Source organism: Hydra viridissima, unplaced genomic scaffold (assembly GCF_058129835.1).
Source record: "Hydra viridissima isolate aposymbiotic clone 2 unplaced genomic scaffold, HvirCarnegie_v1 scaffold_1, whole genome shotgun sequence".
Taxonomy (NCBI): Eukaryota; Metazoa; Cnidaria; class Hydrozoa; order Anthoathecata; family Hydridae; genus Hydra; species Hydra viridissima.
Window position 1 is genome coordinate 7183105 of NW_028324300.1, and position 12703 is coordinate 7195807.

General features: G+C 30.7%; 3 protein-coding genes and 1 pseudogene across 4 annotated transcripts; 3 read left to right on the forward strand and 1 right to left on the reverse strand.

Annotated features, from left to right (window-relative positions):
• Positions 1-1101: 1101 nt before the first annotated feature.
• Positions 1102-3830, forward strand: LOC145182551 (uncharacterized; annotated as a pseudogene). Its single transcript, XR_016456043.1, has 2 exons — positions 1102-1436; positions 1915-3830. The product of XR_016456043.1 is annotated as an uncharacterized LOC145182551 (transcript).
• A 564-nt stretch (positions 3831-4394) lies between these two features.
• On the forward strand, positions 4395-5482 carry LOC149893130 (uncharacterized). The gene is made up of 4 exons (XM_090099181.1): positions 4395-4658; positions 4789-4997; positions 5210-5257; positions 5348-5482. The coding sequence occupies exons 1-4, from the start codon at positions 4472-4474 to the stop codon at positions 5450-5452; spliced, it is 549 nt and encodes a 182-aa protein (XP_089955307.1). The 5' UTR covers positions 4395-4471; the 3' UTR covers positions 5453-5482.
• A 73-nt stretch (positions 5483-5555) lies between these two features.
• LOC149893131 (uncharacterized) lies at positions 5556-7736 on the reverse strand. The gene has a single exon (XM_090091586.1). It carries the CDS (start codon positions 7713-7715, stop codon positions 5556-5558), a length of 2160 nt encoding a protein of 719 aa, XP_089947712.1. The 5' UTR covers positions 7716-7736.
• A 69-nt stretch (positions 7737-7805) lies between these two features.
• LOC149893132 (uncharacterized) lies at positions 7806-8378 on the forward strand. The gene is made up of 2 exons (XM_090099190.1): positions 7806-8051; positions 8190-8378. The coding sequence occupies exons 1-2, from the start codon at positions 7964-7966 to the stop codon at positions 8309-8311; spliced, it is 210 nt and encodes a 69-aa protein (XP_089955316.1). The 5' UTR covers positions 7806-7963; the 3' UTR covers positions 8312-8378.
• The last annotated feature ends 4325 nt before the right edge of the window (positions 8379-12703 follow it).

Genomic DNA, 12703 nt, shown 5'->3' on the forward strand with positions numbered 1-12703 from the left:
CAAATAACATGTTATCACGTTCCTCCTGTGCTAAAACTTTAATAGAATTATCTTCATACTCCAAAAGATACTCAAACTCTCTAGAAACTGAATGTTTGATCATATTGAAGAGACTATATTTTACTTCAGTTTCTGAATATTTCACCTGCTCTGGAAATGTATGTGTTAAAAGTTGACGATGAGTGAATCAAGCCATTTTGATAATTTATAAAAACCATCGCAAGGTAAAACTGAATCAAATAAAAACTTACCGTATGTTATTGAACATCGGAATTTTCATTTACTTCACAGAATTTAGTCGGTTTTTAATAAAACTCACAGTAGTAAAAATGATTTTAAAGCATGAGGTCACAGAGGTCGCCTCAATTTTTTTGCATGGCAGTAAAGTCGATTTGCAGTAGCTATATTTTATTTAAAAAAAACGAGGCGACCTCTGTGACCACATGCTTAAATTAATCAATGTTTAAGAAATCAAAAAATCAGCAAAAAAATGCTATTCAAAAACCTTTTTTTTCTATTTCTTGTTTTACATTCAATTAAATACATTATTATTTTAATTTCGCATAAAAATAATATAGAAATTCTACACTTATCATATATTTTGAAAGGATTTTAACAAAAAAGCGAGTTTTTTAAAACCTTAAAAAAACCCTTAAGATGTCAAAAGTTTAAAAAAACTAAAAATGATTTTTTTTTATAGAGAATTAAAAATTGAATGCAAAAAGAAAAAACTTAAAAAGTTTAAATATGAAAAATCACTAAAAAATATGTACAAAATCCTATTTCCGCTTAGCGATGCATAGTGCGGCCGTGCTTAGGAGACCTTGCTAAGCGCGAGGCCTGGAGCGGCTGCCTCAGGACGGTTCTAATATATATATATATATATATATATATATATATATATATATATATATATATATATATATATATATATATATATATATATATATATATATATATATATATATATATATATATATATATATATATATATATATATATATATATATATATATATATATATATATTAATAATATATTATTGTTAAAAGGGTATTATATTATTGTTAAGGGGGTAAAAGGGTATTATATTATTGTTAAAGGGTAATATATTATTGTTATTGGGTATATTAATAATATATTATTGTTAAAAGTTATATTGGGTATATATACCCAATATAACTTTTAGCGGTATTTTAATGACAATTTTTGTGGCTTGTTATCCAATATAAATTATTAAAAATATCCTAGTTTATTTCAAGAAATAAAAAAATCAGCCTTATGCACATTGCATAAAAGAAGTGAGGAAAATATTACTAAGTAAAATAATTTTTCCAAATATCTCAGTTTAATTTCTAGAAAAAAAAAATCATCTTACACAATCGCATAAAAGAAGCGGGAATAGTAATAAAAGAATTAAATAAAATGGCTAACAATGTAAGCGTACTTTGTATCTATTGATATTATTTCTACATATCTATATATATATATATATATATATATATATATATATATATATATATATATATATATATATATATATATATATATATATAGATACTTTTTATATAAATATATTTAAATTATTATTTATATTTAATAGGTATCAACTATTAATTTAATATATAAATATAGACTTTTAAACATATATATATTTATATATATATATAAACATATATATATATATATATATATATTTATTATATATATATATATATATATGTATATATATATATATATATATATATATATATATATATATATATATATATACACATTACATATATATATACATTGTATATATACATTTATATGTACTTATTTACATTTATATTTATTTACATTTTTTTAGTATAAAATACATTTAAAATACAATTTATTTTTAATTACTTCTGTATCATATTATTTCTTAAAGGATAAAAAATGGAGTGGGCTGTCAAAGGAGAAAAAAAGGCTTGTCATTAATGAAAAGTTGATACTTTTTACAAAGAAGCTCAGGAAGATGCTGCAATTCATGAGGTTGTTGTTAGTTACGATCAAGAAGAGCCCAAGAGTTCTTCGTTAGAAGCAAGTAGCAATAATAGCATTAACCTTGGTAGTTATCGTTCTTTTGAAAGTATCATAGATACAAGCTCAGAAGAAATTAAAAATAAGTCACTTTTAGAGGAAATTCGTGTTTGGGCAATTCAATACAATGTTGAAAATAAAGCATTGGATGATTTGTTAAAAATTCTTATAACAAAACATCCGGAGTTACCTAAATCATGTAAAACACTTTTAAAATGTTCTTCGACCCATTTGAATATCTCAAAGATGGGTAGTGGAGAATTTGTTCACTTTGGCCTAGAAACTGAACTTATTAGGTATATAGAATCTGGTTTGCAAAGCTTTAGGATAAGTTCAGATCGATATAATTTACTTTGCGCTGAAGCTACTCATTTTCATTCTACACTTATCACGTTAACATTTAATATCGATGGGATGCCTTTATTCAAATCCTGCTCTAAATCATTTTGGCCTATTTTAGCAAAAGTTAATGAAAGTACTTGCCTTGAGCCTTTCATTGTATCTCTTTATTTTGGCACAAATAAACCGAATGACCTGAATAAATATTTTTCAGGGATTGTAGAAAACTTGAACAATTTAAAATACCCAATTGTAGTTTCAGGACAGAGGTATCTTATTAGAGCTTTTTGTATTGTAAGTGATGCTCCGGCAAGAGCATTTATAAAGGGTATAAAGTATTTTAATGGTTACAATGGGTGTGAGTATTGCAGACAAACTGGTAGCTATATTAATGGAAAGATTGTTTTTGATAATCATGATGCTCCTGCTCGAACTGATCAACAGTTTTTGAATTTTCAAGAAAAAGATCACCAAAAGGAAATGACGGCAATTGGTAGTATTGTACCTCCTGTTACTTGTGTGCCAGCTGAGTACATGCATCTGTTATGTGAAGGTGTGTTCAGAAAACTTTTGTTTTTATGGGTTTCTTCAACATGTGTGTACAAAGGTTCATTTCGCATACCACCGTCTAATCGAGTTGCTTTATCAAATAAGATCGTTGAAAATGGGAAACACATGCCTAAAGAATTTAAACACAGAAAAGTGAGACCATTGGTTGAGATGGACCGATGGAAAGCAACTGAATTTAGAACTTTTTTTATTTATTTGGCACCATTAGTCATGAGATCTTTTCTGCATCCCAGTGTTTATGCTCATACTATGCTTCTCCATTTTGCAGCATTCAATATGCTTGGATCAGATTTTTTACCAATTATGGATAACATTTCCTGGTGTTTGAAGAAATTTGTTACTACATTTGCAGATCATTATGGTAAAGGTAATTTAGTGTATAACATTCATTGTCTTTTACATTTAGATGAGTTTGTAAAAAACCTTGGTCCACTTGACTTTTGGTCATCATTTCCTTTTGAGAATAAATTAAGGCATATTAAAAAGACCATTAATTCCAACACCAATTGCCTCAAACAGTGCATCAATAATGTAATTAGAAGTTCAATTTTCAAAACATTATCGCCATCTTGCAATAACTTATTTTACTTATCTACACATTCACCAGACAATATATATCTCACCTCTTCTGGAATAGTATGTGTTACTTCGTTTGTTACCGATGTTGTGTGTAATGGAAATGTAATGACTTTATATGAAGACGTGTATTCCCATCCATATCCTTCTTCATTTATGCATATAGGTTTGTATAAACACTCAAATAGTAATGTATGCAATGTTTCAATAATTAACAAATGTGTGTGTATTCCTTGTGAGAATAGTATATTTTACATTATTCCATTTGCTTCTAATAAATTGTTTAGTTATTGATCAAAATACCAGAATTATTTATATAAACTATTAGTTTTTGAACAGCATCAAATTTTGAACTGTTTAACAATTGAAGACATTTGTACTTTTAGCACTTATAGTCTTCAATTTAAATCTTGAAAAATGACTTTTATCTAGTTTTTAAATTTTGTATTTAATTTTAAAAAACAGTTTGTTACATAATTAGTTGTATAACCAATTTATATCAGTTGCGTAAAAGATGTTTAATTTTTTTATGAGTTTTTTAGTGTTATTTTTTTATAGGCATTCTTATGAATTTTATATCTATGTAATAAAGATATTTTTTATGAAATAATTATATATAGAAAAGTATGAGTTGTTTTACCTATTTTTTATTTACTTGATATTGTTAATTTATATTGCTATAGTCCTAGCAAGTATTGGGAATTTATATAGTTATTTTACTACTATTACTTATGCAAAATTTTTTTTATTGAATTATGGTAATTCTATTGTAAACATAGTGTCATCAGGGTGGCAAATACCCTGTAAATATTTTGCCAGCCCAAAACGATATTTACTGAAATTATCTTTCCTAATTCCTAGAGTTTTTTATAATATGCACAAATAGTTTATATTATTTATATTTTTTACAGTGTAAAGATATGTTTTATATTGTTCATTTCCTTAACGACAATACTGTGGAGTATGTTCCAAAGGAATGGCTTAATGGAAACAGCGAGTGTATGTGGCCAAAATGTAGCATGACTTCATTAAAAGGAATGCGCCGGAAGAGACAGATTCCCAATAAAGATTGGGAAAGATACAAAATACGAATTTTATCTACTGCAGGTAAAAACACACATATGTGTGTTTGTGTGTGTGTGTGCGTTTAAGTTATACCTGGTTTATTAATATTACTTTAATGCACAATCAACTCACATTTTTGTTACTTTGTACTACTTTGACTACTTTGTTACAGACTGTGAGGAAAGAGCATTAGAAAAGTTAAAAATATCTGAAGAAACAAGTGATCTTGCTTCAGAATATGAAGGTAATTCATGTCGTAGGAAGACAACATCAAAACGATTATCCCCTTCATTATTTGCTTCTCAAATTCATGGCAATATGTCTAGTGAAGATGATTCTGATTTCAACATGCCTACATCTCTTCAGCAGGCTGTCATTTCTGTAAGCTTATAAAGTGACTTTATTAAAAACAAGTTTTTTTCATTAACTTGCTTACGTTAATGAAAAAAATGTTAAATAATTATTTTAAATGTGGAAACGAAAATATTTATTTAAATATGGCTTACTCTTGTTGATTACAATCAACAAATTTTTATTTTCTTAAATTAGATAAAGTTTTACTAGATTTTAATAATTAGCATAAAATATTTTAGACATCAACACCAGGTAGCCAACCATTACTGCCAATACCACATCATGCTGTAAGTATTAAACATGTTGCTTGATAGCAATACTATAAGTTAAAATTTGTTAATGTTATTATTAGACATTTAATTTTGATATATGATTAGAATGTTTTTCGAGAGATGCAACACCAAGGAAAATCTAGTCAAAGCTTTGTGTCATTACTAAATGATCCTGATGAAATAAATTTACCTTCAGTAAGATTTTTGTAAATTTTATTTTAGTAATTATAAGTTTGCTGTTAAGTAGAATAATTATAATTGAAGATCATTAAATTTAAATATGCATAAATGTAATTAAAGTAGAATTTTTTTTTTAAATTATATCAGGAGTTCTTGCCAATGCAATATAAAACAGAGCCATTTTTGTACTCAGTGGCAAAGATGCTTCTAGTTCAGGCAATTGATTAATTATATCACAAGATTCTTCACTTCTAAAATAGCCACATTTTTGACATAAATGCTCAATATCAGTAGTGTAATCTGAAACATCAACTTTTAATTCCAATAACAGTTTAGCTTTTTCAATGTTTAATTTTTCAACAACATTTTGAACAGTTATAAAATATGTTCCGCCTGAACCTTGTCTAAACTTACTGAATGCTTTTTCAATATAATCTGTTGAGAACTCTCCTAACATAACATAAATGAAATTGTTTTTTAACAAATATTTACACATCTCTACTAACCCATAACAAGTATGCCAAATTGAAGTACCTGTATCTCTAGTTAAGGATTTTATTCTACACCCTTGTTTACCACTCATTTTAAGAGCCATATCCCCGAAATCAAGTAAATATTGCAAATTCATGTCTAGTTCTTCCGAAATAGCTCTTTTACGAGAATCTAAAAATCGAGTGTCGCCATAAATTTCTTTTACACTAACTATTTTCCAGAATTTAGTAACTTTTTCTAAAAAACAAATGGTTTCATTCATATTACAAGGGTGGATAACTTTTGAATAAGTTTTGAGAGCAGCTATAGTTTCATCACAAAACACTTTTAAACAGTGTGAAACATTTTGTCTTTCAATAGGTTTTGGATGTATAGCTACAAAATTTAGTCTAGATAATTTAATTAGCTGATCTTTCTCAAAATCAAATAAACATTTAAGGTCACTCCATTTAGCAGTCATATTTTGATTTTTTTCAAAATGCAATTCCTGTGTTTTTTCTGTTATCCAGTTATTTCTGATACTTTTTAGTAGATGAACATAATCAAAAAGTAGAAAAATCCCACATTTTGTTAACCAAGGTTTTTCTTCAACTCTCTCAAATAAATTAAAAAAAGCTTGATTTGTTCGATTTCCATCACAAATAACTGAAATAACTTTTCCATTGCTAGACTTGATTGAATTAATAACATAGCATACTTGCTCAAACAAAAAAGAAGCATCCAAATGACAGACAGGTATCATTTTGCACAAAAAAGATGGTCCACCTTTTAAACATTTAACCATGATACCCAAAACAGTATTTGCTAACAACTCAGGATTATTTTCAGCTTTTCCAAATAGAGAACCACCATGGTAGAGAAGAAGAGACTTTACATAAACCTCATCTACCAGTATTATACAATTTCTCTGATTCTCCTCTATATTTGAAAATACAGTGCTGATAAAACTAATATCTGAAACATTCTTTGTCCTAGATGTAATTTTTGTCAGTGTTTTTACACTCGGAAGTTTAAAATCTTTTCTTAACTGATTGTATAGACTTCGAGATGTTGAAAAATAAGAATACAATCTGATGATTGTTTCTATACTATAAATTTTTTTACCTACTTCTGATGCATTCATAGATGCAATATGATCTTGTAATATCAATCTTTGATGATCAACTTCAATGTTGTTCAGATAGCGAATTGTTTCTTCCACTCTTGACCAACAATCAAGAGTGGTAATATGGTTTTTAGATAATGAAGAAATAAAGCAACGAACACCAGCATGAAAACTTTCAAATTTAAAATTGCTTGAGATATGAACAGCAAACATAGGTATACAGTTAACATAAAAGGAATTTGATTGGATGTGCAAAACTTCATTTACAACAAAAGTTGTTACAGGACAAACAAATTTATGATTTTTAATATCTTCACATAAAGAAATGAATGTAAACAAATCACTTTTTAAATATTGTGACAACTCATCACACTTTTCATTTCTGATAGAAGACAACACTTTAGTAGTGGACCTTGGTTTTAAAGGTTGAGTTGGTATAATACTTGATGGAATATTAGGAAAAATTGAAGGAGGTTCGATTGGTCTATCTTTCCCATTGACACGAGCTTTTAAAAAATTTTCTGGAAAATGTCTTTCACAGACAACAGTATCTGGCTTATTTGGAAAATTACTTCTTGGAATTGAATTTATCCAACGATTTCGTTCTTCTTCATTCGAGGGAAGCCTATAAACTCGTACTTTATTTTTAGTGTCATAGTTTCCTCTACATCCAGGAATACAGCACTTTTTAACCATTTTGTGACTATTAACTGCTCTCAAATCGAAGTTTTAAGACTAAACTTTCCGTAACATTGTCCGCCCCCAGTCAAAAATACGGATTCGCGACGGGAAGGCCTGTAATAAGTATCGCCTTGGTATGTGTTTATACACCTTTGTGTACTTTTAAATTGTTTACTTTCTTTTTCTGAATGTAGATTAACTGGCTAGCAACAGCAGGTGGAAAGTATATATCTGATACGGTACGAAACATTTTGAATGTTTTCATGACTGATGAGTTACAGATGAGTTGTTGTCGTACTGGGAAACGCTCAAACAAATATTCAATTGAGGCTTTTGTAAAGTTTATTGCAAGTAAGCAAAGTAGCTATTCCGTTAGAGTTAACCGTTTGTCAAGTACAAGTACTTATTGATAAAGTTGACATTAACCCTTAATAAATTAATTAATTTTTTGTATAATCGAAATAATAAATAATAATAAACTGATTTTAGTTGCTGTTCGAAGGCATTGCAAAAATGCTACAGACAAAGATGTCAATGAAGCCATCACCGCTTCACTGCATAACTCAGCAGATCGTGGTGGTAGACGTATGCATCGAGAGAAGAATGAATAAATAAATTTAATGAAAAGTTATTGTAAATAAATAAAATGTTTGTAAATAAATTTATAACAAAAAGCAAGAAGCATATTATTTTTCATATATATATATATATATATATATATATATATATATATATATATATATATATATATATATATATATATATATATATATCAGATTTCATGTCAAAAGTTAGTGTACTTTCGTTCTGAAAGTGGTTTTGAGCGATATAAGTACTATTGCCACACGTGAGCCACTCCAACGCCATCCCATAATGAGTAGTGGTAAATATATGGCTAATATATACTTTCCACACGTGGGCCAGATGAACCTTTGCGCACAGATGAAGTGTGGCTTTCGTTCTTATTTAGTGTGGTTTTAGTGCTATAAGCATTAAACCCACATATGGCCCACACTAAAGCCATCCCATTAAGAAGTGTGGTAATGATATGGCTAGCAAATGCTTCCCACGCGTGGGCCATTTGAACTTTTGCGCACAAATTAAGAGTGGCATTTGTTCTTATTTAGTGTGGTTTTATTGCTATAAACATTAAAGCCACATATGGGACGCATCAGCGCCATCCCATAAAGGAGAGTGGGAAATATATGGTTAACATGCAATTGCCATATATGGCCCACGTTAAATTTTCTTGTCGGGAGGTACCTTGATGTGTACGCAATCACCCCATATAAGTAGCGTTTTGGGTCAGCTAAGTTGGCATTATCGTGATCCACGCTAACCGTGCATTACAGATTTCAAAAATCAAATTCCTTAAATATGTGAAAAAATTATTTGTATATTATCAATTATCTAATCTAAAATAATCCTAGCATGCAATCCTAGTAAAGAATATTTATTTTATTCCTGTTCAACAATCTTAGAAATAGGTCTTCGTTTCATTTTTAATGTGGCGGTATCATCATCATTATCATCATCCTAGTCTGAGTCATCATCATTTTGATCTCTGTCTGGAGCAGAACTAGCTGCCATTTGCTCTTCCATGGAGCGGTATTCCCAAATTGTTACAAAAGAGTTTAACAGACCGAAGTTCTCATTGACGACCAAATTCTTAGTGGTTTTTGGGGACAACCAAGTTCTTAGTGGTTTTTGGGGACAACCTACATCTCTTTTCGTAGATCACCTGTCCAGCTTCACTAAAGGCCCGCTCACTTAATACCACTTTAACCGGAAAAATGGAATCAATTCCAGGTAGAAGAAAGAGCAGAAAAAGCAAAGAAATTTCTGCAAAATTCTGTCAACAATGCTGAAGTCAAAGATGCTAACCGTGAGAAGATGAAGCATGGAGTTACAAAAAGGTGGCTTGTTCGTTCAGATTATCAGGTTATTTTGTAACCTGATAATCTGAACGAACAAATCCTGACCGTTATTTTTGTTGTTACCACTTGCCAACAACTCAATGATATGGAAATCATAGAGTTGTTGGGAAGTGGTATCAAGGTTAAAGGTCTTCGTTTTGCAAGATGATAGGCATCATGTGCAAGAAGTACAACGTGAAACATTCTTCTACCTTTGCTTAGTACTTTAAAAAGTAGTTTAATAGTGGTATTAACAATTGTCATTGACGTAAGAATTGAACCTATTTAACTCAATTACTGACAATAAGTAATTGTAATTATTACTGACAAAAAAATAACGGTCAGGATTTGTCACACTTGACACTGATGATCAATATTTTTAGTTTACCAGTTACCATTGTTGTACCAAGCCATAAAAGTTCGTCTAGGTGAAATTCTGGATGTGGAACTGCCTAAATGCAAGCAGGTGGCCCTAAGCTTGGATAATTTAACCTCTTGCTCTTATTATGCCTATCAAGCAACAACCTTGCACTACATCGATGATAAGTTCAAGTTAGGAAAGTGGCAACACGAAGACTGCACTCTTCTTTTTCCCTACAAGTGGAATCACTAAACGAAGGTTCAATTCAATGTACAGATCACAATTTAAACACGATCTTCAGCAATTCTATTGAGTGGACTTTCGTCCCAACATTAAAAGTAGACTAAGTCTGCTATTGATGCTGGGATGAAAGTGACAACCAGGATGCAATACTCCTTTGCACAGCAGCAGCTTCTTGCAGAGTGTGAAGCTAACCATTGTAAATTAGTTAAGGCTTAGAAAATGATTTAAAATAGTTACGAAAAAAATTGAAATAGTTTAATTATTTTAACAAAAAAAATATCAATACGAATTTGATTAAAATAAGCACTTTTCTTTAAGGCAAATACATGGTTATCCCTGCTTCGGTTGCTACCCGTTGGAACTGTCTTCAGATAATGATCTCTGGACTCATACAGCTGCGAGAACCACTGGAGCAGTTGAAACAAAGCACTCCTGGAAGGGAGAATGTGTCAACTGCTAATGAGTTCAACCTTCTGGAAAAAATACTCATGGTCCTGTCATGTTTTAGTGAGACGTCATAGAGTCTTTTAGCAGAAAAAAAGGTTTGCATGCACAAAAAAATACTCTTCGTCAGCTTCCCTAGGCGTAAGATTGAGCAGGAAAATTTTGGTGAGGATCATGATGGTCCATAGGTGCAGTAGTGCAATGCTCTCAAAGAGGAACTTGAAAAGAGATTCCCTGAGGGAAGCATTAAAATAAGAGATTACGCCATGGGAAACTTGTTTGACCCCTAGTTTAGAGAGGGGCTTTTCACAAACTGAAATGATAATCACTCAAAAAATAACAAAATTGAAGTCTGACATAGCTCAGAGACTGGCCTATGTTTAGCTGAACATCCAGAGACTTTTGCCTTCGCTATCTCAGGTTCCAATTGATGACTATGAAGAGAAAGAAAACATTGAGGTCTCGGATTTAGAGGAAGATACTGATGATGATGATGAACAGTTTAAAGTTTTTTACATTGTTTAAAATTATAAAAATTTTAATGACAATTTCAACAAAAGTGAAACTGTGCTATGTATATGTATAACATTCTTTAACAGCACGTTAGTAACGAATGGGTTTCTAAAAAAATCTTTAATAGTATCGTACAAATTGTCAGTTTCGAAATTTTATGACAATTTAACGGGAAAGGATTGTAATATATTAATTGATGGTTCTCGCAAATTAATTGATTTATGTAATTTATAACGAACCTTTTGAACAAATTACTTAAAGCTACGAATTAATTAAATCAGTTACCCGTCGGAATTTCAATTTAATTGATACCGTTAATTGCTGCGTTCATTTAATTTTACGAATGCAAGTAGTTTTAATCTTTAATCATTACATTCGCAAAAACTTCTTAAGTCTTTCCTCTAAATCAAACGTCATTCAGTAAATATTCTCTAACCGCCTTTAAAGCTAATGGCCGAAGTGTCTACCAATATTATAGTACTTTATCATTTTCAAAATTTTCTATTTTTATATAAAAGTGCTGCATTTTTTCAATTTAGAGAAATAACTATATAACTGTTTAGAGACAAAGTTCTTCAAGTTTTAATTAATCACAAAGTTCATTATTTGTACACGAAAATTTATAAATTAATCAAAAATATTAAAAAAAAATGATTTCCTTCTGGACAAAACAAGTGCAACTCGACAAAATGTAGACCAAGCTGCATTTCGCTATCAATATTTCGTGGCGAATCCTTTGTTGTCGATCACAGCCTTGCATCTTCGAGACATAGATTCAATCAGGTGATCAATGAAACTTTGTGGAATCGCTGCTCAGGCCTTTTGGATTTGTTCAAACAGTTGATCCTTATTACGAAAACCTTCACAATAATTTCTGCGGTTGACGATCTCCCACAGGTTCTCGATAGGGTTGAGTTCCGGAGATTGAGGCGGCCTATCCATCACCGATAGGTAGTTGTCTTGAAACCACTGCTTGACTACTTTTGCAGTGTGTTTCGGATCGTTATCTTGCTGAAAAACTCATTTTATTGGCATATTCCATTCAGCATGAGGTAACATAACATCTTTCAGGATATTTTTATACATGAAACGGTCCATCATTCCATCGTTTCGATGTATTGGACCTAGATCGCTAGCAGAAAAACACCCCCAGACCATTACATTGCCTCCACCATGCTTCACGGTCTTATGGCAGTAACGTAAATCGAGGCGTTTTCCGGCCGGTCGACGTACACGGCAAATGCCATCGCTCCCAATGATGTTGAACTTCGATTCATCACTGAACAGGATAGTTCGCCATTTCTGCACATTCCAGTCAATATGAGATGTAGCAAACAGGAGTCTTTTCTTCTGGTTTTTTAGTGAAATCAGCGGTTTCTTTGCAGGGCGTCGAGAAAACAATCCGGCTTCAACAGCACGTCGTCTGATTGTTCGGTTCGATACAGCTCTAACTGCTTTTGTATCTCGACTGATGATATCCAGGGATCCTTCTTGACGGATCAGACGATCATAGAATCCTCTCTAGA

Bases quoted from the DNA above. Each gene is read 5' to 3' on its own strand.
- LOC149893130 (XM_090099181.1), top strand. From the start codon at position 4,472: ATGTTTTATATTGTTCATTTCCTTAACGACAATACTGTGGAGTATGTT. The intron at 4,659-4,788 runs GTAAAAACACAC...ACTTTGTTACAG, and splicing joins ACGAATTTTATCTACTGCAG to ACTGTGAGGAAAGAGCATTA. The intron at 4,998-5,209 runs GTAAGCTTATAA...AAAATATTTTAG, and splicing joins TTCAGCAGGCTGTCATTTCT to ACATCAACACCAGGTAGCCA.
- LOC149893131 (XM_090091586.1), bottom strand. From the start codon at position 7,715: ATGGTTAAAAAGTGCTGTATTCCTGGATGTAGAGGAAACTATGACACT.
- LOC149893132 (XM_090099190.1), top strand. From the start codon at position 7,964: ATGACTGATGAGTTACAGATGAGTTGTTGTCGTACTGGGAAACGCTCA. The intron at 8,052-8,189 runs GTAAGCAAAGTA...AACTGATTTTAG, and splicing joins TTTTGTAAAGTTTATTGCAA to TTGCTGTTCGAAGGCATTGC.